Genomic DNA, 24,007 nt, shown 5'->3' with positions numbered 1-24,007 from the left:
GAAGGCGGGCGCGTCTGTCTGTCTGTGTTTACTGCGTCTGCTGCATTGCCGACAACGAAAGTGAAGTGCTGCTGGGAATTAACTTGTTTTACGCGAATCAAGTGCAATTTTCTTACACGAGAGTTCACTGCAACGCAACAACATTGCCGGTCTGGCTGCTGCTACCATCAGTACAGAAGTGGCGGCATAAAGGAAAAATGCAGAAATAAAGTATACTGAAGCTAAACGCTGTGGTGAGACCCTTGAAAGTGAGTGAGCTGATCTTTAGCGGCGGTGTTTAATGCAATGAGGTATGTCGGCATTATAACCAAGTTGTTTTGTAAAAATGGGAACAGTGTGTGTGTGTAAGTCCTTGTGGCTTTTCAAGGCGAAGAAGGCGCCTCAATAGAAGGTGTGGGTTTGTGTAAAAAATGCAGGAATTTTAAGAGCGTTAGAATAAATATTTTAGTTGGAATGATGAATATCTTCACAATTTTACATATTCACAAACATATATTCATTTTTAGATATTTACATATATATTTTGAAAAAGCTTTTTAAGTTGTTGCTCTACTGTTTCCCCCCAAATTACCCTTCATAAGCATTTGTGAAATCCTTTTAACTTGTTTGCCTATGCGCGCGTCTTCATTAGCTTCAGGGATTACTACATAAGCCACGGGGTACCATTAGGCTGCGAGTGCTTTGCAGACGCAAGGGACTTTGACTGCCCAGCCGCAATAAATTTAATTATTTAACGGTCGCGGTCTTTGCTTTCGCTGCATTATAAATGTTAAATAAATGCTTTTGATTTCACTGTCTGTGGCTCATTTTCATTTGCTACGCCTCAATGACAGCAATTTGCCGGCACATCATTAACTTTGCAACAAATTCAATTTCATCAATAAAGTTGATAAATGTGCGACATCAGCAAAGCTTATATATTACTTTAGCTGAATGGATTAATGGTGGATAGGACAAGATCAAATGGATCTCCTTTACATAATGCCAAATATATAGAATATTTCGAAAACCATGAGGAATTTACTGTAGAAAATAGCAAAAGAGTTGCCGATACATATTTTAAACAAGTACTTTCGGTAGTAAGATTTTTTTTGATATTATAAAAATTCTGAAATTATGATACATAGTATAAAACCTCTAAAAATATAAAATTTAAAATTAATATCGAAACGAATGTCTAACATAACTATACTCTAAATTTTGTAACATAGTGTTTTAGATGTGTACATTCAAAAAGCTTGAATAAACGATCCAAAATTATATACGATATTCTTTTGCTGAATTTTTCAAATTTAAGAAATGGGATCCTAACTATAAAATCCAGTAGATGCTAATATATTGTATTTATAATACATTTCAGTAAAAATATGCAGATAAGAGCGAAACTTTCAAATCATTTCAAACAAGAGCCGAATAATAACAAAACGTTCTATGAGTATATTTATTCTGATTTCGTTCATTTTGCAGCTTTCTATCTGCTTTTGAATACAAAAAAATTAATTTTTTGTATATACAATAACGAGTGTATGTATTTACATACATTTGATAATATTATCCGAAAACTTGAAGTTCGGCACCCAGAACTTTAAACGCGTTTTTCTCGAGCGTATTAAAAGGTAGTATACGATTATTGATCATTTAGATTTTCTAAGCCACACTGAACAGTAAATTTCTTTACAAACAAAAAAAAATTTCATCGAAATTTTGACTAGTCCCTCGACCATTATATTACTCATCTATAGCAATAAATTATATGCAATTTTAAGCAGAAATATCTATCTCATCGCCAGACATCTTTTTTCGGAATTAATCATTAAGATCGGGGACAGGATCAACTTTTTAAATGAATCGCCGATTATTAAAGTATATTTTCATCTCCGTACGAAAGAGTATTTTTGTGTATCAAGTTAAAGTATAGATTTTTAATTCACATTAGACAAGAAATATTCAGCCTCAGCGCAATATATACGGTATGCCTTAGAGCTGATTTGAAATTAATGTGATAAAAATCTGGGAAATAGCTTGGCATAAATTGCGATTTTTTGAGCATTTTCTTTATATAAAATTATACATGCCGGGTTCTAAAATATGAAACCATTAATTTGTAGGATATTTAGAGGAAGAATCTATAACCGAAAAGAAAAATATCTCGTAGAATTTGGATACATAGAGCTATATAAATCTCAAGAATCGTCTACATTTCAAATAAAAATACACGTTTCATACTTCTTGTAATTTTTGACTTTAATCACTTGAAAGTAGAGACTTTATTTGCCACAACAACAAGCACCCGCACCGATACGAAGCAATATTTGGCGCACTAACAACAATAAAGCAAACATGATTACCTTCATTAACATCAAGCCACTTTTGAAGCAAATCAAAATCTTCTACCCGCAATCCTCAGCACGTTCAAGGATTTGCCGGCAATAACCCACTGTGTAGCTAAATGATTTGCGGCATGCCACGCTATGACAACATTTAGCCTAGCCGCATGTTGTTTGCTCACCTGCTAAGCTGGTGATAACAATAATGCCGGAAAAGTTCACACAGCAAGTTTCAGTAAACCTTCGAGACACCCCTTATTGTTGTTGGAGTGGTTTTCCTTTGCAAAATTTTCATTTTTACTCTAGGAACATTACTTTTTCACACATCTGTGAGGCGTTTAAGTGAGGCTAACTAAGATAGTTACATATGGCTATTACCGTATATCAAAATGAACAGACTATCGAAAAGTATTGATTTCCGGATGTGTGGCCATCTGTCAGCGATTCTAACAGTTAAATAGAAAATTTAGCAAAAATGTATTTGAATATCTTGATGAAGAGTATGTATTGTTGTTATCCAATAACAATAAGAGTATTTTCCAAGCTAATGGCAATTGAATATTATTCCAATTAAGAGTTATTAGCTGTCAATATCGTAATGACGTGCTGGGTTGCTGACACGATATTCAAATACATAGAGGATAAGCAAGGGCATATGTATGTCTGTGAAATACGCTATAACTGCGTACTTGCGTATTCTTGTGTTTACGCTGGTTTGTTGTGAATGGGAAATTAATGTAATTGAACTCAATTACTGCTCGGTAGATAATAATTTTTTGTTGTTTGTAAATAAAGCGACTTTGTGAATAGAAAGCACGCGGGCAGGGGAGAATTTCGATCAGAATAATGTATTAATTCTTAAGCATCGAGTTTCTGTGATCCTTAACCCCTTGCCTTACGATTTAATTTCAAAGAAACATGGGTGAGGAGACTATTTAATTTTAATGCAGCTCTGTGCTGGGGTTATCAGAATATAAATATAAAATATTTAAAATTTTATTGAATATATTTCTAAAAATATGGATCTTATTCCATTTTTAGTAAAATATAAGGTTGTCATATATCTCCCTTCCGCTTTTTTGCTCTTTATTCAATGCTTTATAAAAAGTGATCGGATTTAGTTAAAATATGCGCCGTTTTTGCGAAGAATTCGGACAGCCACTTTTCACAAGCCTCTTTTGCGTTCAACTTCACACCACCAAGGGCATTCGCCATGGACAGGAACAGGTGGTAATCACTTGGCGCTACGTCCGGGCTATATGGTGGATGCGATAAAACCTCCCATCCGAGCTCCCGTAGCTTCTGACGAGTCATCAACGAAGTGTGTAGTCTGGCGTTGTTCTGGTGGAACACTACACCCTTCCTGTTGGCCAATTCTGGACCCTTCTGGTCGATCGCCTGCTTCAAGCGGTCCAGTTGTTCGCAGTAGATGGTAGAATTAAGCGTCTGGCCATATGGGAGCAGCTCATAGTGGATGATTCCCTTCCAATACCACCAAACACACAGCAAAACCTTCCTGGCCGTCAATCCCGGCTTGGCCACTGTTTGGGACGATTCACCGGCCTTCGACCACGACCGTTTTCGCTTGATATTGTCGTATGTGATCCATTTTTCGTCGCCAGTCACCATCCGCTTCAAGAATGGGACGAGTTCGTTCCGTTTCAGCAGCATATCGCAGGCGTTGATTCGGTCCAGAAGGTTTTTTGCGTCAAATTATGCGGCACCCAAATATCAAACTTTTTTTTGTATCCAGCCTTCTGCAGATGGTTCAAAATGGTTTGGTGACTAACTCCCATCTCCTGGGCGATATCACGAGATGCCATATGCCGGTCTAACTCGATGTATTCCATGATTTGATCGGTATTTGTCGTCACAGGTCTTCCGCCTGCTGGCTTATCCATGGTGTCGTTTTCACCGGCTCTGAATCGTCGAAACCATTCCTCCGCGGTTCGAAGTGATAGAGTACCATCCCCCAAAACACCATTAATCTCACGGAACGTTTCTCTAGCGGATTTGCCTTTAACGAAGGAAAACTTTAAAATAGCGCGAATTTCGGCGTTAGTGAACTCCATGTTTACACGTCTATAACTGTTGAACGCAATATCCAAACTAATCATGCATAGCGTTGTTTTGTAGGTTATGTCAAGACCTTTCAAATTATGTATAGTGTTGCCAGATACGAGCTCTGTAGCGCTTTGTACATAGCCGCGAAATTCAAAAGACAAAAAAGCGGAAGGGAAATAACGGCCAACCTTATATATATGGAAAGGCGGTTCCTTTGAAACTACAGTACTCTAAGCCCACTAAATAACTGAAAAAGGAAAAAATTACAATTGTTTTCTTTTACAAAATGCCTAGTACCGTTATCTACAGTGCAATAATTTGAGATAAAAAGAAAACCAAGATAATGTAAAAATATCATAACAGTTGTTTTTAAGTTCCATAAATTTACTACTACCACTTTTGAAGCATTTAAATATATGGCATTGGCCGTCAATTTGGCACAGAAAATGTTTGCGGGTGACACTCGTCATTTCCACTCAAAGGGTTATTATAGTTTTTCTCCAAACAATATTATTGTTTGATAAAAAAATTGGCTCACGGCAAAGCTCCAAAAATCTGGCGGTTTTCTCCCGAAATATTTTTTAAAACTCAGTACAGCAACGGTTTTTATACAAAATTTGAAATTAGGAGATCATTAACCGAATTCTTTGAAAAATGCGCTCCTTTGTTGACTTCACTATGTTTCTCTGATAACGGGAAATGTTTAAGGTATGTTCAAAAAATAACGAGAATATTAAAATTCAAATTTCTCGGGTTTGAAGAGTACAAGTCTAAATGTTTTTTATTATGTTGATATACATGTCCCTGAAGCACGATAAAATGTACAGCTGCATTCATTGCTTATATAGCATTTGACAGAAATTGGAAATGAAAAATTAGGCAGCCTAACGAAAAAAAAATTTCTTTATAACAGCATTCGCACTTGGAGCCATTTTTAAACCTGTTCTAAAGTAATACGTTGTGGAAATCTTGTACTTATTTCACCCACACCACAAATACAAGATGTTCAGTAGATGTCTCAGAGAGCAAGTATAGAAAAAGTAGTTGAGGAAAACCAAAATTCACATGGAGAAGGTTAGTATTGCAGAAATTTTCCGATGCAAATATCACCTGGAACGATGTAAAGATCACTATGCTAAGTTAAGCTTAAGTGGTACGCTCTGAACAATGTCTTCGGAGATTGTAGCGATACCTGGATAATAGCCAAATTTCGTGAAAATAAATTGTCAAATAAACAAGTTTTCTATAAAAGGACTTTAGTTTGACCGATAAGTTGTATGGCAGCTATATGCTGTAGTTTTCCGATTTAATAAATGAAATAAAAAAATTTTCATACAAGGACTTGACTCTAAAATGGTCCAACATCGGCGGTTCCAACAAAGGAGCAGCTTCTTGAAGAGAAAATGACTGTGCTACATTTCATGTGCGCATATATATAGACGCACATGACTTAATCGACTCAGCATGTGAAGCTGATCAGTTATATGCAAATATAGTTTATATCGTATCCGATATTTGCTTATAGATCTTACAAGTATCGTGGCTAACTTAATAGAACTTGTTCAGGGTATAAAAAGTAATAATTTTTTGTTTATCGATTACTTTTAACTCTTCTATTTTTACCACAAAAAACTACCAAATGTACTGGCATTTAGAGTTAAAAAATTAATATTCATACTAACAATACAATTTATAAGTTAATTAAGGCGCACATCTATTGTGACAGTCTAAAAATGGCAATTTTTGAAAATTAAAAAACAGAAAACGTTGGTAGTTGCGTAAACATTTAAGAGTATAGCTATAAAGATTTTAACATGTAGTAAAATTTTTAAAGAAAAAATTAAATATTTTTCGAGTTACAAGCGATCTCTGATGAGGCTAAAAAAAGGTCCTCTCTCCACTCCTGCATTGATTCCGGTCTTTTACGTGCATGTAACTTGACCTAGGGTTGAATATAAAAATAAAAAAATAATAATATTGACGAAATGCAGGCAAAATTTTCACACTAGGTGCATGCCCCGTAAAGTCAGTACAAATTGTTATAGAAGCCCAGAAATATTTCTAATATCAATTTTAAATATCTTCCCTCCAACTGTCAGTAAAAACATATACATATATCTATTAAATTATTCGAAAGAACATGTGTAAAATCAATGTGAAATTACTGCTCAATTTTACGCTACAGCAATATATGTCTTTTGTATTTTAATTTCGGTTGACATACAACATATTTTGAAGCACGCACACATACACACACTCTCATATACTAAAAGTCGCTCTCCGATGCGCAAATATTGTTTAAATAATCCGAAAATCCTTTTGCTTGTCGCTGGGCTGGAGGGGATATGCAAAAAAAGTATGTACATATGTAAATACAAAGCCACATACGCACACATACATTTGCATATGCATATTTAAATATTTTCGTACAAAAGTAGTGTATATGGGAGTATTCATGGACTACTGCAACAATTTCGCCCGCATTCCTTTTCGAATTAATATGGCAAATGGCGGAATTGTTCGATTTCGCTTGCTGACGGCATTAGTGACAGCGCAAGCGGGAGCGAGGAAGCATCCACGCTTATATAAGAGCGTATTTGCTGTTGACAGTCGCAAAATGTGCTCGCACAGCTCACATGCATACATACTGGCTTATATTAGGGCTACAAGTGTATGTATGTATGTGTGGGCATCCCCCTCCCCTTTGGTGTTGTCGCATCATATTTAAAATTGCATGCTCCCATTTCCAGCAGGTCAGAGGATAAAAGATCAACAGCCCGAACGACAGCAACTACATTGAAAACACACCACTTGCCCCAAAGCCCTAGCCCGGGATAAGCCCACACTGAAGCGTGGGCGTGCGTATATGTAAATGTATAAGAATGTGTGTGTGTGTGTGTGTATGTACGAGAATGTCCATACTGTCCTTTTGCAGTTTTGCAAGAAAAGGGTTGACTGCTTTTACATAGTTTTGGTTTTTGCTTTATTTGCCGTCAAGTCACATTATCCAATATAAATTTCACATTGTTGTTATTATTGTAGCGATTGCTGCTTATATGTATATGTACATGTGTTAGACACACACCTATATTGGAATATGCACTGGTGCATGTAGATAATTTTAAGCTTATCAAATACTGAATTTAATTTTATGAAGTGCAAAGTTGAGAAATGTGTATAGGATTAGCAAAGCTAAACAAGCTTCTCATATCCAACAGTACTAAGAAGTTTAATGTAAATACTAGAAAATAGATAACATCATTCTTCAGAAAATATCAATTAATTATAAGTGTATAACTTTGTTGTAGTGTCTGAGTAAAAATTTCTAAGGAAAATTATCTTAAATTCTCAACTTAGTAAAATAGTAATGAAATGAGAGCTTAAAGCTTGGCAAATGAAAAATATCAGTGAAATGCACTTAATAGCACTCTCAGCCAAGGAAAAAAAGCAAATTTCAACCTCAATAACAATTAAAATTAAAGCCAACAGATAAACTTTTAATTTAGTCTAGGATAGATTCAAAAAGCTAAGAACCTAGCTACCAAAAATAAATTACAAGCATTTCGCCGATCTTTCAATTTCTGTTTTCCAGCGAGACCTACGTTATAACAATAAAAATCTTGCAAACAAACGAGTCAAGAAATACAGGACGGTTTTTCTAGTTACTGCCCACAGACTTGTTTTGTAAGCAACTGACAGCGAAATCGCCACTTAGACTGAGGGAAACCTCACCTGTTATAAACGACGTTCTAAGATATATAGCAAGTTCCCGTTTCTATCCAATAGAATTTAACTTAAATTTGGTCTCCTATATATCCTTTCCTTCCTGAGAGCAGTAAGGTGAACAAAGACACAGAGCAAAAGTATCTATACGTAAGGGTCCAAAAACAGAATAATCGAGTGGAAGTAGGTATATTTTCCTCAAATTTAGATACCAGAATCACCGCCCAACTACCAGATCACTACAGCGTCTACCAAGCGGGATCACAGCAATTACAGAAAGCCTTCTTGTTCTAATAAAAGTGTGCATACAACGAGAAATATATTTATATATACAGATAGCGAAGCGGCAATGAAATCACTATAGAGTCTTAGGGTTGCACCGAAGATAATTAATAAAGAAAAAATGTTAATTTCGTCTGCACCGAAGTTAAAATACATTTCAAAAATAAATAAGCTTCCATACAAAGGCTTAATTTTGATTAGTCAGTTTAGTGATCCGATCTCGAAAATATGTTTGGAGATTATAGCGATGTCTTTGACAGAAAACCTTGCCACATTTCGTAAAGATATCTTCTCAAACAGTCAGTTTGTATCACAGCTATCTTCGTAGCGGTAGTGTAGTGTAGTGGTCCGATATCGGCGGGCAACTTATTGGAGAGAAAAGGACGTATGCAAAGTTTCAGATCGATATCTCAAAAACTAAGAATAGCTTAATCGACTCAGATCTTTATGTTGATCACTTAAACATTAGGTCAAGTAAAAAATTCGTTCGGTTTTTATCTAAGAGATGGCGTTATTGTCCATAGTACTAGTGTTACGTGTCGCATCATGTCATACGGCGCTGAAAACGTGTTTATTCGCGCTAAGTTTGTCTTTGACAGTTTTTCGATTGATTTACTCAGTTCGTTGTGAGCGCTCGTCAAAGATGGACACCAGCAAAGAGAAAATTCGCTATATTTTACAATTTTTCTTCGATCAAAGCGAAAAAGCAGCCAAAGCGGCTGAAAACATTAATTTAGTTTATGGGCCCGATACTGTAAACGAACGTGTAGCACAAAAGTGATTTGCTAGGTTCCGTTCCGGTAATTTCGATGTCAAAGATGCACCACGCGTCGGGGGGCCTGTCGTCGAAAATTGCGATAAAATCATTAAAATAGTGGAAACAGACCGTCACGTGAGCACTTATTTAATTGCCGAGGAACTAAAAATAAGCCAGAAAACCGCTTGGAGCCATTTGCATGACCTTGGATTCAAAAAGGAGCTCGATTTTTGGGTGTCACACGAACTAACGCAAAAAACATGATGTACCGAATTTCCATCTGCAATCGCTGCAGAATCGCAACAAAATCGACCCGTTTCTGAAGCGGATTGTGACTGGCGATGAAAAATGGGTCACTTATGACAACATCGAGCGCAAACGGTCGTGGTCAAAGCTCGGAGAAGCGGCCCAGATGGTCGCCAAGAGCTGATTGACGACTAGGAAGGTTTTGCTGTGTGTTTGGCGGGATGGGCAAGGAATCATCTACTACGAGCTGCTCCCCTATAGCCAAACGCTCAATTCGGCCCTCTACTGCCAACAACTGGACCTCTTGAAGGCAGCACTCATCCAGACGAGGCCATCTTTGATCAACAGAGGCCGAATTGTGTTCCATCAGGACAACGCCAGGCCACACACGTCTTTAGTGACTCGCCAAAAGCTCCTGGAACTCGGATGGGAGGTTCTAATGCACCCACCTTATAGTCCGGACCTGGCACCAAGTGATTACCATCTTTTCCTGTGCATGGCGAACGCGCTTAATTGTGAGAAGTTGGCCTCAAGAGAGGCCAAATTGGCTCTCCGAGTTTTTGGGCAATAGGGACGCAGTCTTCTACGAGAGGGGTATAATGAAGTTATCATCTCGTTGGCAACAAATTTACGAACAAAACGGCGCATATTTGACTTAAATTGGACAAATGTACACAAAGTTATCATCTTTTAAAAAATCAATAAAAAACCGAACGAACTTTTTACTTTGCCTAATATATATATTTTACAGGTTCTCCGACGTTTTCCTTTTCGGTGTTGCAAACATCGTGTACTTGTAGATATTTAATCAACAAATATGTTATACTTGTTGATATAGCTGAGCCCCGATGAAAATAGTAAAATAGTCCCCGTCGTGTTCAACACGCAAGCATTGACGTAAATGGAATGAGGGCCGCACACGCCGGCGATTGAAATTCAGAAGGAATGACATAAGAACTCTAGTAGGAGTTCTAACAGGTTAATGTCTCATTGACAGACAGGGTTCTGTGTTAATAACCTTTTAGGCACCACTTTTGAGTTTTTGGAATGTTGCATAAATTTTATCAGTATCTCTATTTTTTTTGTTGTTCTTTCCCATCACATATATGGTAGTAGAACAACTCATACTCAAAACAAACCAATTTTCCGGGCTGAAAAATGTTTAGTACAATAGTTTCGATCTGTAAGTTAGTTTAGGATATATGAAAGGTCGTTGAAAATGTGCAGTGACACATTCATTATAAATAATTTTAACCACCGAACTTAACATTACTGACATCATCTATTGCACCTTCAGTAGTTTGAAACACAGGCTTAAATGGTTAGAGCTTAAGATACGACTTAAGCATTTAAATTTTGTGCTAAATCTATTTTACGTCAGAAGAGTTGGCTTTTCTTTAAGTCACTGTTCTTTAGCTACCTTCCGCGAGCTGATATACTTTGGACACAGACAGTTAGCTGAACCAAGATACTCTTGTCCTAAATTACAGTAGATCTATCGATTGCTACTAAGGCTTTTACTTGAATGATATTTATTTACAAACACAACCGATATTTGTAGCAAAAGTTTTATGATATTTAAAGACGCTGCTGATTCATAGAAAGGAGCTGATTTAAAACTATTAGCTCGACTACTAATACTCGATATTACCTAAAGAAAATAGTAACTAAAATTTAATAGACAACTCTTTTAACTTCAATCTGATATGATTCTTCACATTCAACTCATTCTTAAATTGCTTAAGTCCGTTTACGTAACACTTTAATACGGCTAATACAAAAAGTGTTGATAGTTGAGCTTAAAAGCTTATCCTTTAAGTGCACGTTCCAAAGGCTTTCAATGCCAATGTTTATTCCACAATGATTTTCTTAAATTAGTTTTCCGCTTTTAGTGGAGTCTACAAGCCAGTTGACCGACATCAACGGTGATTTCCGTGCCAAGCAAAGCAAAGTTGATAAACGAAAGCAGAAAAAAAAACCGTAAAAAAAGACACAGTAAAGTGGCACAAGCCAAGCTCGGTCGCGTGCAAAGAAGTCACACATTTCTATTCTGCAACTGCGTGCGCAGCCAATAAGTGAGCAAATAAATACCTCAATTTCATTTTCGAACTTATCGCTTCGCTGATATCTAACGACGTTACGTGCTGCAGAATCAATTTCACTGCAAAACCGAAAAGAACCAAAGCGAACGGAGTGTGGAGTGGTGAAGGAAGCACGAGAGAGGTCGCCCAAAGCATATAAAAAATTACAGAAAGGCTACAGCGACCTAACGACCCAGCCGCCACAGTGCAACAAACATTGCGCGCGAGCTTCTAAGAATTCTAAGACAAACAGAAAGAAAATGGCAACCGAGCACGAAGCAGTGTAAACACGAACAAAATCGTGGCAATAAAATAAATAAAATGCAACACGTTGTGCGGATCAGATAAGAGCCAAAATGGCAAGGACACCGAAAGAAGACTACACAGTCTGTTGGCAGTGAAGAAGCGAAGCGATGGAGAAGCAGTGGGTAGAAGAAGATTTAGTTGAGAAGTGGTGAACCGGACTACACAAGTATTGGCTGACTTCGAAAATTATAAGACACATATGTAGCCTTAAGAGCCAGACTTACTCACAGCGACAGGCAGACAAGTTTGGCTCGTCTACTTGTCGATTCTATGAAAGCATAATCGTAATGGTCCAACCATTCAAAAAAATATCCAAGAAAATGGTGTTGCAAAAACTTGTGTGGACGAAAAGCAAAACAACAACAAGCTTCACATTTACCCTCTCTTCCTTCAATAAATTCCGTTATTGCTGCCTGTTGGCCTCTCACAACTCTGCCTGCTTTCGAGTGATATGACTCCGAGAAGACACGGGGTGCGGTTTGGGAATTTATTACGTGTAAATGTAAATAGCGGCACGTTCTGCGTTCGAAGACAAATGCACAGCTGTCAAGCGGACAATAACGCTAACATAGCGGCAGCGCCAACAATAAGTGCGTGTATGTATTATATAATAAATATTAAAGAAATGCAGCACAGTATTCCGTTCGTATTCATAGAACAAAGAAAAGCGCAAAAATACGCAACACGCGACGGGACATTTAAGTACAACGAGACGCGATGCTACGGTTCGTAGGTAAACAAACAAAAGCAAAAAAGATCAAGTGCTGACTTTCTTCACTGACTGCTGTCTTTTTTTTTTATTCTTTCCATACTTATTGCGATGAAATTCCATTTGTGTGTTTACTTTCTGACGGTGCATCCTTCGATATTTGCAGTCCCAGTTTTGCAGTGGAACGATTTTAATGGAATGTCGTAGAATTGAAAATTCATATCCAAGATGAACTAGATCATGTATATATAAGGTATAATAAAAATAAGTTATTTTTCCAATAGACAGACTACGCCAGGCCACACACATCGATAGCGACTCGCCAGAAACTCACGGAGCTTGGTTGAGAGGTTCTTATTCACCCACCTAAAAAGCCGAAACTGGCGCCAATTTACTCTTCTTCTCTACATCAATATAATAATTGCCCTTAGACATGGTTAAGTTCATTCGTGAAATTAGTCTATCTGAGAAGAGCACGAACCCCCGAATAATGAGAATACCTATCCAAACGGAAATGTACTCCGCCTTGCAGAAACTATTGAAACCTATTTAAAAACTCACGTTTTTCTTAAATGAAAATCCTCCTTTCATCTTTTCGTAGACTAAAAAAAATTTTAATACTATTTAGCCTCATCCATTTTATTTTAGAATGGAAAGTTTACATTTAAAAGAGTAAAGTTCGCATGTTCAGTATCGGCGTTCATTAAAGCCCAAACATTTTCTACTGGATTGGTGTCTGGCGATTCTGATGGCCAATATAAAGAAACAATATGGTTTCCTTGCTTCCACTCCGCACACAGTCTGCGCCTATGTTTCGGATCATTGTCTTCTTATAGTACCAATCATGACTATTTTTGCCGTAAAACATTTCAGCTGACTTCACTAAATTTTTTTGTCATCCTAACGGCTGTCAAGTTTTCGGGGTGAAGCAGCTCAAAATCATAATTCCAAGAGCAGAGTTGACTCATCTTTAAATACAACATTGGTCCAATCACTGTCGTTGTTTTCTTCTGCTCAATGCAAGTTTAATAGTTTTGTTCACCTAACGGTTGTTTGTATCACCTAAAACTAATCGAGTTTGATATAGCGTTATATATGTATATATAAATGATCAGGATGAAGAGACGAGTTGAAATCCGAGTGACTGTCTGTCCGTCCGTCCGTCTGTGCAAGCTGTAATTTGAGCAAAAATAGAGATATTTTTATGAAATTTGATACATATGTTTCTTGGTGCCGTAAGACGGTTGATATTGCAGACGGATGTAATCGGACAACTCCCACGCCCACAAAACGCCATTAATCAAAAACGAATTGCCATAACTAAGCTCCACAACAAGATACAAGATTGTTATTTGGTAGACAGGATCACATTAGGGAGGGGCATCTGCAGTTTAAATTTTTTTAAAGTGGGCATGGTCCCGCCCCCTAATGGGTTTAATGTGCATATCTCCTAAACCGCTAAAGCTATAATAACAAAATTCACTGGAAGCAAATTTTTTTAGAACCTCTACCTACAGTGTAAAAATAGTTGAAATCGGGTGGCAACTCCGCCCACTCCCCATATAACGGTATTTGATTTTTTCACTTTCCAGTATGCAAATCAAGCAACAATGATTATATCGGGTTAAAACCTTGCGTGAATAATACGTTTAAAGTATGCCACCTTGTGACCAAAAATTGTTTAAATTGAACCAAAACTGTTCAAGCCCTAGGTACTGAATATGTGAACCCCAGTGACTATAGTTGACCTTGTACCGAAAATATCGGTCAAGAGTAAAAAATTTTCGGTTACATCCCAACTTAGCCCTTCCTTACTTGTTTTAATGGTCCATTTGGAATCTGTAGGATGCCTCGTTAGAAAGGCTGCTTCAACGTTTCTTATACTGAGCACTCATTTTTCTTAGTTCACGGCACAACGAGACATATTAAGAAGATCGAAAAAAACTGACCAAATTGTACGCGTCAATGAACGCAATTGAATACATATTAATTTGAAAAAAAGACAGTTTTCCGCGAATTGATCACGCAAAGGAAAAACTTTATTTTTTGTACATGTTTTTCTTTGTATTTTGATAAGAACTCGTTTGCTTCTATTTCTCCAAGTTCCGAAGGAGCAAAGTCTATAATAATTTTAGTCTAAAGAGCCCACTGTGCTCCGACTTTTCAACACAATAACTACCTTCCAACAGTGTTTCCCCCACTTTTGTTATTGCATAATGGTATTGTCCCCACAAAACTATCGCATTGTTTACTTGCGTTGCTGTCAACCTTTTTGTTTTGGCTTTTATTTCCATTCCCAGAGCGTTTGCAATGTAAGACCGCTGCCAATGCAATGCGAGAGTGCAAACAACACTTTAAAACGCGACTATACCCGCATTTACTCCTTGTGCAAAGGTTTGTGTGCAGGCAGTCTCTTTGCGCAAATGCCATTGAGTTTATTTGCTGTGTGGTCCCTCCTTCCACTCATTCATTGCTGACGGTTTTCATATGGCAGCGACTATTTTTAATGTTGTTTATATTTACACACCGACAAATAAATGTCCACAGACATCGCCATATATCCGTATGTGTATGTGTTGTTGACATTGAGAGCATAACAAATGCTCTAAAATAAGAAAATTTCGCGTCAGCGGTAAGTTTGTTTATCCTACTGGTCGTCAACGTTTTATGAGAAATCGCTTTGGGCTATAACGTCTAGTGCTTCTTAAACATCATCCTTCTGCTTTATACAACTTTTTTTGTGTTTATGACTAAGCAGAGCTAAGCAGAGTCACTAGCATTACTTCAATGCAACAAGATACCTTTCGGCTTAATAGGACCTCTAGTCAGCAGAAATGCATTTACGAAATGCTTCGGTGAGTTTTTGTTAATTGTAATTTACAGGAGATAGTGAATGTGGATGGTGGTACCAAGTAGCCTTTTCATGCAACTGAATGTTTCTATATTACATGGAGAACCGTAGTCACTGAAGCAATTATATCTATAGATAATAGCTTACATTTTTTTCTTACAAGCAAATTTGCTAGCAGAGTTTCAAATATAATGAGTATACAAATAGGAGCAAATTTTTTCCTGATCACATGAAAAAATTCTACGTTTTGCGAAATGCAAAAACACCACCGACCAGCAATAAGTTTATAACGATATGAGTTTATTAAGAGCCCTAAGTTAATGTCCAGTGAAGTTTGACTTCAGTGAAGTTTGACTATCAGTTAAGACATAGTTGTCATCATTATTATCGCGCTAAAATGTAGGCAACAATTTTAATATCTCTCAGTAATTCGTATAATTAAATACAGTATTTTCTTAAATGTTGTCAATTTAAACTATTGCATTCTTCTAGATTTAATCAGAAACAAGTATTTTGTTTTTCATTTATGCAGATAAATGAAAATATTTTTGTAGAATAACGGTTAAACACAAAGTGTGGATTATGTTGAAAATATTGTTGTTGCAGCTCGAGCTCACAATTCAAACATTGTATCGAGTCTCAATAGATGGAAGCGAGCCAAAATTGCATATATTGAACTTAGAACTAAATACTATGCATCCATTGGGTTGGGCGGAATTGGTCCTCAGTGACTTATTCCAATTCGCAGACCTCAAGAAAATATTCGCTAGATAAAAATTTAGCCCCAATGAATAAATATTCTCCCATACTAAGCCCTTTTGAAGCCAAGAAAAGGTTGTAAGATCGCTAAAATCGATGTATTGCCATCGATGCCGAATGATAAAATCAAATACAGCAAAAATTTCTTACTCTTCCTAAAAACGAAACGATAATTTTTTGTCTTTACAGCTTTTTCTATTTATATGGATCCTTTTTTGACTAAACATGCATTTCTAAAATTTTAGGTGGACCACCAAACAATATTCTTATAAATCGATAAAGACATTTAAAACCAATTTTGAACTGATGGGAACTGCTCTATCTATAGGCAGAGGAAGAGGATCACTATATCGCAATATCTTATTTACTACAATCACAATTGAAAAAAAAGAAGTAGCAGTCAAGTCAGAAGGCGTACCAGGATGAATTGGAAGGATATGCCCGGTCTAACAATCAAGAAGGTCACGGCAAAACCGTTTGGTATTCTACTTCATGACTTAGCACGATATGCAATATTTGCCACTTAAGGAACTGGAAATTTGAAAAGAAAAATCGATATATTTAATATAATTATAATTATATAAGTTTAGATATTAAAAAATATTTCCTTAAAAGGATTTCGGAAAGTTTGAATTATTTTCAAAATTATAGCCGTTTTAGTGTCGTGACAACTAAACCGGTTTGAGCGGAAAACGAAACTGTAAACGCGTTTCTCTCAAAACTACTTTTTTCGATGGTATCATTTCGATGCTATCATCACGATATCTCAAGTCAATTGAAACTTGGAAAGGAATTTTTTTAAATAATTTTTTTTTTTTTGTAATAATTTCCAAAAACTCGATTGAACCTAATGCTCATTTGTCGGAAGCGCCGATATGGGAATAATATGGAAAACTTTTTCATTTGAAGAGATATCTTCACGAAATTTGGCACGTATTATTCTTTAAGGCAACGGTAGGTAGGTATAATAGTTGTCTTACGACACCGTGACTCAGCAAAGGTGCAATATCTAAAAAAAAAAGATCGAGTCACTATAACATTTAGCTGCCATACAAACTGATCGATCAAAATAAAGTTCCTGTGAGGAATAGTTTTTATTTGTAAAGAGTATAACAGCTGGAATAAAATACTTCCTTTAACAGACGAAGTTATATTAAAGAGTATATTAATAACAAATCATACAAAGTAGGATTTAACCGCAAATTGAGTGAATACATAACATAAAACAGATAAGGATTTTCATGCATTTTTGAAACTCTGTAATACATCAACATTGCTGCAATGCCAACAAACTAACATATACATATATGTTTACAGATATATAGAAATGTGCCCAGGCAAATGTCATTCAACTTTGTCGCATCAAATAAAATCGAAATATTTGGCACTGGCATACCAAGCTTTCACTTTATTAAATGACGCTGTCGATGTGCTTCGCCGAACGTGAAAGCATATTTTGCAATTTAATAATTAAATTCCTGCAGCACCTTGATGCATTAGTGATAGAGAAAAACAGAGGGAAAGGGAGAGAGCGAGAGATGAAGTGTGGGTTAAACTTTTGTGCAGGTGCAATATATTAGAAGCAAAACCGCGTTGCCAAGTCCAGCAGAGCAAAAAGTTGCTAAAGCCAACAACACGCATACACATATGTCCACATGTATATACACACATACATATGTATAGCTATATCCAACACACGAACAGGCGTTCTGGCTTTTTCGCTGAGCATACAAATACACAGAGCTGGCCACAACAACAACTCGGTCAGGTGCCGGCAATGGAGTGCTGCGAATGCGACAGGTGCACACTACAACATTTATACTTCGTTGTAGGTTAGTATATGGACCACCTAGGCGGCATGTTGCCAGGAAACAACAGGAGCAGACAGGTTGGTTAAAGGCGGCAGGCAGAACATGTGCGGCGTAATAAAATCGGAGAGCTTGAGGATGCGGGACGAAACGAACAAAAATGCTGCAAGCTTAAAAGTAACAAGTAAGGAAGGGCTAAGTTCGGATGTAACCGAACATTTTATACTCTCGCAAAGTCAAATAGTATACTCGTTTGAGATTTCTTTGTGGATTGGCTGATATTTTCGGTAGAAGGTCAACTATAGGCATTGGGGTCCACATATTTAGTACTTAGGGGCTTAAACAGTTTTGGTTCGATTTAGACAATTTTTGGCCACAAGGTGGCATACTTTAAACATATTATTCACGCAAACTTTTACCCCGATATTATCATTGTTGCTTGATATGCATAGTGGAAAGTGAAAGAATTAGATGGAATTGAAAATGGTGTTATATGGGAAGTAGACGTGGTTGTAGTCCGCTTTCGCCCATTTTCGCACTATAACATAGAAATATGAAAAGAACGTTATGCACCGAATTTGGTTGAAATCGGTTAAGCAGATCTCAAGATATGGGTTTTCACCTAAAAGTGGGCTGTGCCACGCCCACTGTCTAATTTTGAACGCGGTTCCTATAAAGTCATCTCATACCATCTCAGAGATAAAATTTAATGACTCTGGCGTGTTTAGTGCTTGATTTATCGCGCTTTTAGTAGTTTTTAACAGTACCGTTATATGGGGAGTGGGCGGAGTTGCCACCCGATTTCAACTATTTTCACACCGTCAATAAAAGTGCTAAAAATATTTGCTTCCAGTGAATTTTGTTATTATAGCATTAGCGGTTTAGGAGATATGCACATTAAACCTATTAGAGGCGGGACCACGCCCACTTTTTTAAAAAAAATTTTAACTGCAGATGCCCCTCCCTAATGTGATCCTGTGTACCAAATAACAGTCTTGTATCTTATTGCGGAGCTTAGTTATGGCAAGTTATTTGTTTTTGATTAATGGCGTTTTGTGGGCGTGGCAGTGGTCCGATTACGCCCCTCTGCAATACCAACCGTCTCACGGTACCATGAAACATGTCTACCAAGTTTCATAAAGATATCTCAATTTTTACTGAAGTTAGAGCTTGCACGGACGGACGGACAGACGGACAGACGGACGGACAGACGGATGGACGGACAGACAGTCACAGATCATTTATATATATATAACCCTATATCTAACTCGATTAGTTTTAGGTGATACAAACAACCGTTAGGTGAACAAAACTATTATACTCTGTAGCAACAGGTTGCGAGAGTATAAAAAGTAGCAAGATATGCATGTATGCCCACACACACAAATATACGTGCCTTGAGCACGTACACAGCTCGCCAGTAGATTTCACGCCAAGTCATGTGACTGCAAGCAAAAGAGTGTTCTCACACACATACATTTATTCAGTTTGGTATCACTTTAGTAGCGTATGTGCGTGTGTGTGTGTGTGTGGGCTTGAGAACATATGCAGACACTTGTAACTGCTATTTACGGAAGAAATACGGCGCGTGTCCTTTCAGCGCAAAACGCTGCAGTGGCACATAAAAGACCTCATAAAAGCTCTGCGTGGGGTGACGGGTTTGTGCAACGCTTTAATCAAATTCGCGGTGTTGCACAAACGGCGTACACACACACATAATTACCTGAGGTATATTGAATATATGCAGCTGAGTTTATAAGCGGTGCTGGTGTTAAATATGTTTGCATTTCAGCACTTTCAATGGAACTTTATATTCACACACACGTGCACACATTTCAACATAAACTAAGAAGGACGTCTGAATCAGCAGTATTTAAAGCTAGAAGTTTTAGTTTAGGATACAATTTCTTAAGTGTATCAATATACTCGTAAATATAACTCGGAGATCTTAATAGCGTGGAAGCTCAAAATTCTTCCCAAATACGAAAAAAACAGGAACATTTTTTAACTTTTGTTAATCCTGCTTAGTTGCATATATAAGATAAGTGGGAGGGAGCTTTCGCCATTGCCTATGATAGTGTAATGTTAAGCTAAAAGAAACAGTTCTCATTTGCAATGAGTTTCCTAATTGGAAAGAGTTCGGCTATTTGTCCAGAGTTCCGCCCGACAGTAAAACTGTTGAGAATATGATCCAAAGATTGCCGGTTTCATTTTAATGTAAAACAGGTAAACAGTTGATGTTCTTAAGGGCTATACGAGTTTTCTAGTGTTACAAATTGGAAGAACTAAATAAGAAATTTCTCCAGAATCCTTAATTAGAGGCAAATTAATATCTTCAATAGCACAGCAAATGTTGCATGTTCTGGGTGAGCGAAATGACTATAGCTTAAGGTCCTATATATGAAGGAAATTACTATAGGAACAAGACAAGTATCTCAAATATTTTTGCAGTTACAGACTTGTAAAGTGTAGCCACTAAGTTCTATCAGCGCTATCAGTTTATCTTTAAACGAGCTTTTCTCAAAAAAATATTTTTCAAATTTGCTTGAGTAAATACTCGGAGACGAACGCTTTAATTTGTATACCCTGAACAAGATATATCAAGTTTGCCACGAAGTTTGTAACACCCAGAAGGAAACGTCGGAAACCCTATGAAATATATACATAAATGATCAGCTGAGTTGATTTAACCGTCTCCATTTGTCTGATTATCTGTATGTATGTATACAAACCAGTCCTAATACCTAAATTTTTAAATTCTTGATATCTTTAGAATGGAATTTCCGAATCGATTAATTAAAAAAGTTATTGAAAGGTATTGAATCAGGCTTGAATATGAAATGTAATTTATTTTGATAAGGATTAATAAGGATTAATACTATATAATATAAATAAATAGATTTTACAGAAGCGGTATTTAAATTATTTTTTTATTTTTTTAATAAAAGAACACTTATCGTGACGTAAATATAATAGCTGAGTATGGTGTATGTAGCTTCTAAACGGTGAACGAATTTTTCAAATCCGTCAAGCCTACTCAATTCATACAAACACACAATCAATTCTTCCTATTTACAATATTGGTTTTTAACAAAATGTTATTGCTTACAATTCTCACTTGTATCGAGAGTTATCGAAAGTTAAATACTATATGAACGTCTAAATATCGTTTTCTCAAAATTGAATAAAATTTCACCTTTTTCTTCCCCTTTCCAGCGAAATCAATCCCACATCACTGTCTCACACACAAAATGGTCTTATCTTCAGTTAATTCGTGTGACACAATTAAAAGACATTTAACCGAGCAATGGAATTAGTGTCAAGCAAATCAACATGATGACAACCGCAATTGAAACCACAATTGTCACTCGCCAGGTGGCGTCCACATCAGTCACAACATTAATAGGAAAGTTGTCGAAATCAAACCGAACAAACCCACCACCGGCTACAACAAGAACACAGTCACACCGGAATCCTACAGAGATAAGAGCTAGACCGCAAAGTTTGTGCACAAGAAGCACGCCACAGACAAGAACAACAAAACGTTATTATCACAAACGCACATCGTCTTCAGTAACCACGTGCACCACTGGACGCCGCATGCGGCGACTACTCAATGCGCATTTGGTCATTACAGCAACAACACTGCAACAATGTGCAGCCGTACGGTGGCAACTGTTGGTTGCCTTTCTCATTTGCAACTGTATTGGTGAGTAGGTTCTTTGTTACAAACTGTTATAAATATATATATATTTCATAGTATAAGTGTGTGCCTGTGTGTAAATGGGGGAGCTACAGGAAGTGAAATTAATTAAATAGAGAGCTAATTACTTTATGTCTAATTATAGTTGGTTATTCAAAACCAATACCTTAATAAAGATAATATTTTAGCACATACATTGACTAGCTTTGAAAAATTGACACTTTACCAGCTTTTAACTTATATTTACTCATAACTATCAAATTTTCGCCTGAAACGTTTAACGTTCCACAAGTTCATATGAAGTACCAAGAAAAGCCATGCCAAACTCGATTTTCAATTTATTTCCAAAGTAAAAATCGCTGGATAAATTTTTCACGTCGTAAACAACCAGCTGCCAAACACACACTAATTGACATCAGACAGAGATCTTCACACGAACATCAAAAATACAAATTTACGTGCAGTTTAAATGGACCAGTCCGACTCAAATTTGATCAGATGTTATACAGGTTGTATAGATGGAAATATTTCTAATAAACACAGGTTATTAAGAACCATAAAGGGAACACCAGACAGCTAATCAAAAATTCTAAACCTAATATCCGACTTTGATCCAATAATGTTGAGGTTGAGGTTATTTTCTATAATTGGAAACCTTTTTAGTACTTTGAGAAGGAAAAAACAAAATAATATTGTCTGGTAATTTACCCAACTTGAAAATATTATTCGACACTTGCAATAATCAAATAAGACAATATAATTAGCACTCACCATATTTGTAATGTGATGTGTCAATGATGGTTGACCAAATTATTTGTATGAAAATTATATGATGTCTCTAAAAATATAGAAAAAAGGAAATGTAAATCTTCAATAAGGTTGCAAACGATTTTTTAATAATATTAGAATAGCTAGGTCGTCTATCAATATAAATATCTTATTGCTTATACAAGTATATTTTTTTTATAATCTAATTGATTCTTATCATTTAAGCGAAACAAAATTGAGTCGAAAATAGTTTTCAGAAACAATTTCAAATATATATTTCAAAGAAATATTGGGTTATATTTTGGTTATATTTTATGCAACTTGTGGAACCTGTAGACCCTGTATGCTCTCTGCGTGGCTTTCTGTGTGTATGTGTGTATGTATGTTATATATGTCTTTATGTTGCACAACAGATGATTGACAACATTAGCGTCTCTCTTATGTTGCTACATTTGATTTGCAACAACAATTTCAATTATGCACTCACTTATGTATTGAATTATAATCTCATTTATAATTAATAATAATTATGTAAATATACTGAAGAAAAATACTGCAGAAATGAATTATTATAATTGTGCGTTTTGTTCAATTTGTTCTATTTGTTTCTTTTTTACGCGATTTTTTAAATGCTGCTTAAATTGATTTGCCCCATTTCCATTCACAAATCGACTGACCAAAACAAAAACGAAACTAAATTGCACTCACTTAACAAACTCCCCTCCCCTCTCCACACCATTTCAACCATTTTCCATCACTCTTCCAACACTCACGCAAAATCGACCGAATGCAATTGTACCGAAAAATAAATAAAAAAAAAATACCGTTAAAAATCACAAACAACCTAACAAACAATTGAAATGAAGATATTTCCATTTCCAACCAAATCTCGACAGTGGGCGCATTCGAGCCGGATTTCGTCTTCCCGCTGGAAAATGTCACCGTAGCGCAGGGGCGCGATGCGACCTTCACGTGTGTGGTCAATAATCTTGGCGGTCACAGGGTGAGTGGCGACTCCGCATCGGCCAGGGTATGTATCGGTTTTGAAGCGGCGTATAAAAATCCGTTTTAATTTTTTTTATTTGGTTTTTGACAGCACCATTTACGTTGTTTGATATATTTTAAAAAATATTTTTTATTATTTTTTTAAAAACGCACAAATAAATCAATTAGAAGTTTCAATGCACCAGCGCACTCGTAAACTTTAAAAAGTTATAAAAAAAAAGAGTTTCAAAATAAAATACAAATTACTTTGATATCACGTAGTTGCCAATAACAAGAATAATTATATCAAAGAGAGAATAGAAATCTCTTTTTACTTTCACATGCAAATACAATAAAATCACACCATTGCACTAAATTATGGTAATAACGCACAAAATTGATGAAAGTGTTGAGCACTTGTTAGATTTCTGTTAATCACAGTTCGTAAATTCGCACCAATGCACAATTAACATTTACTTTTGGATTCAATTTCACAAGTTCACGATAATAACCACAACTACTACAATATAAAATACACATGTATTTAGTAAAATAAAAATATTTTTAAAAATATAACTATATATATTTATTTTCCAAAAGTGAGCATCTTTTCTTTTAAGAAAAGCCGATTTCGCTTCG

The 24,007-nt window shown here is 36.3% G+C and overlaps 1 protein-coding gene across 1 annotated transcript in view; it reads left to right on the top strand.

The window, feature by feature from the left end:
- Positions 1-24,007, top strand: part of DIP-beta (Dpr-interacting protein beta) — a 60,125-nt gene that overhangs the window by 9,287 nt on the left and 26,831 nt on the right. Inside the window, exons 2-3 of the mRNA XM_036365813.2 lie at positions 21,130-21,622; positions 23,251-23,414. Coding sequence (XP_036221706.2) covers positions 21,247-21,622; positions 23,251-23,414 — 540 coding nt within the window. The 5' untranslated portion in view covers positions 21,130-21,246. The remainder of the gene's footprint in view (positions 1-21,129; positions 21,623-23,250; positions 23,415-24,007) is intronic.

This window comes from Bactrocera oleae, chromosome 5 (genome assembly GCF_042242935.1).
Source record: "Bactrocera oleae isolate idBacOlea1 chromosome 5, idBacOlea1, whole genome shotgun sequence".
Lineage (NCBI taxonomy): Eukaryota > Metazoa > Arthropoda > Insecta > Diptera > Tephritidae > Bactrocera > Bactrocera oleae.
The sequence above is the reverse complement of the archived record's forward strand: the minus strand, read 5'-3'. Positions and strand labels throughout refer to the sequence as shown.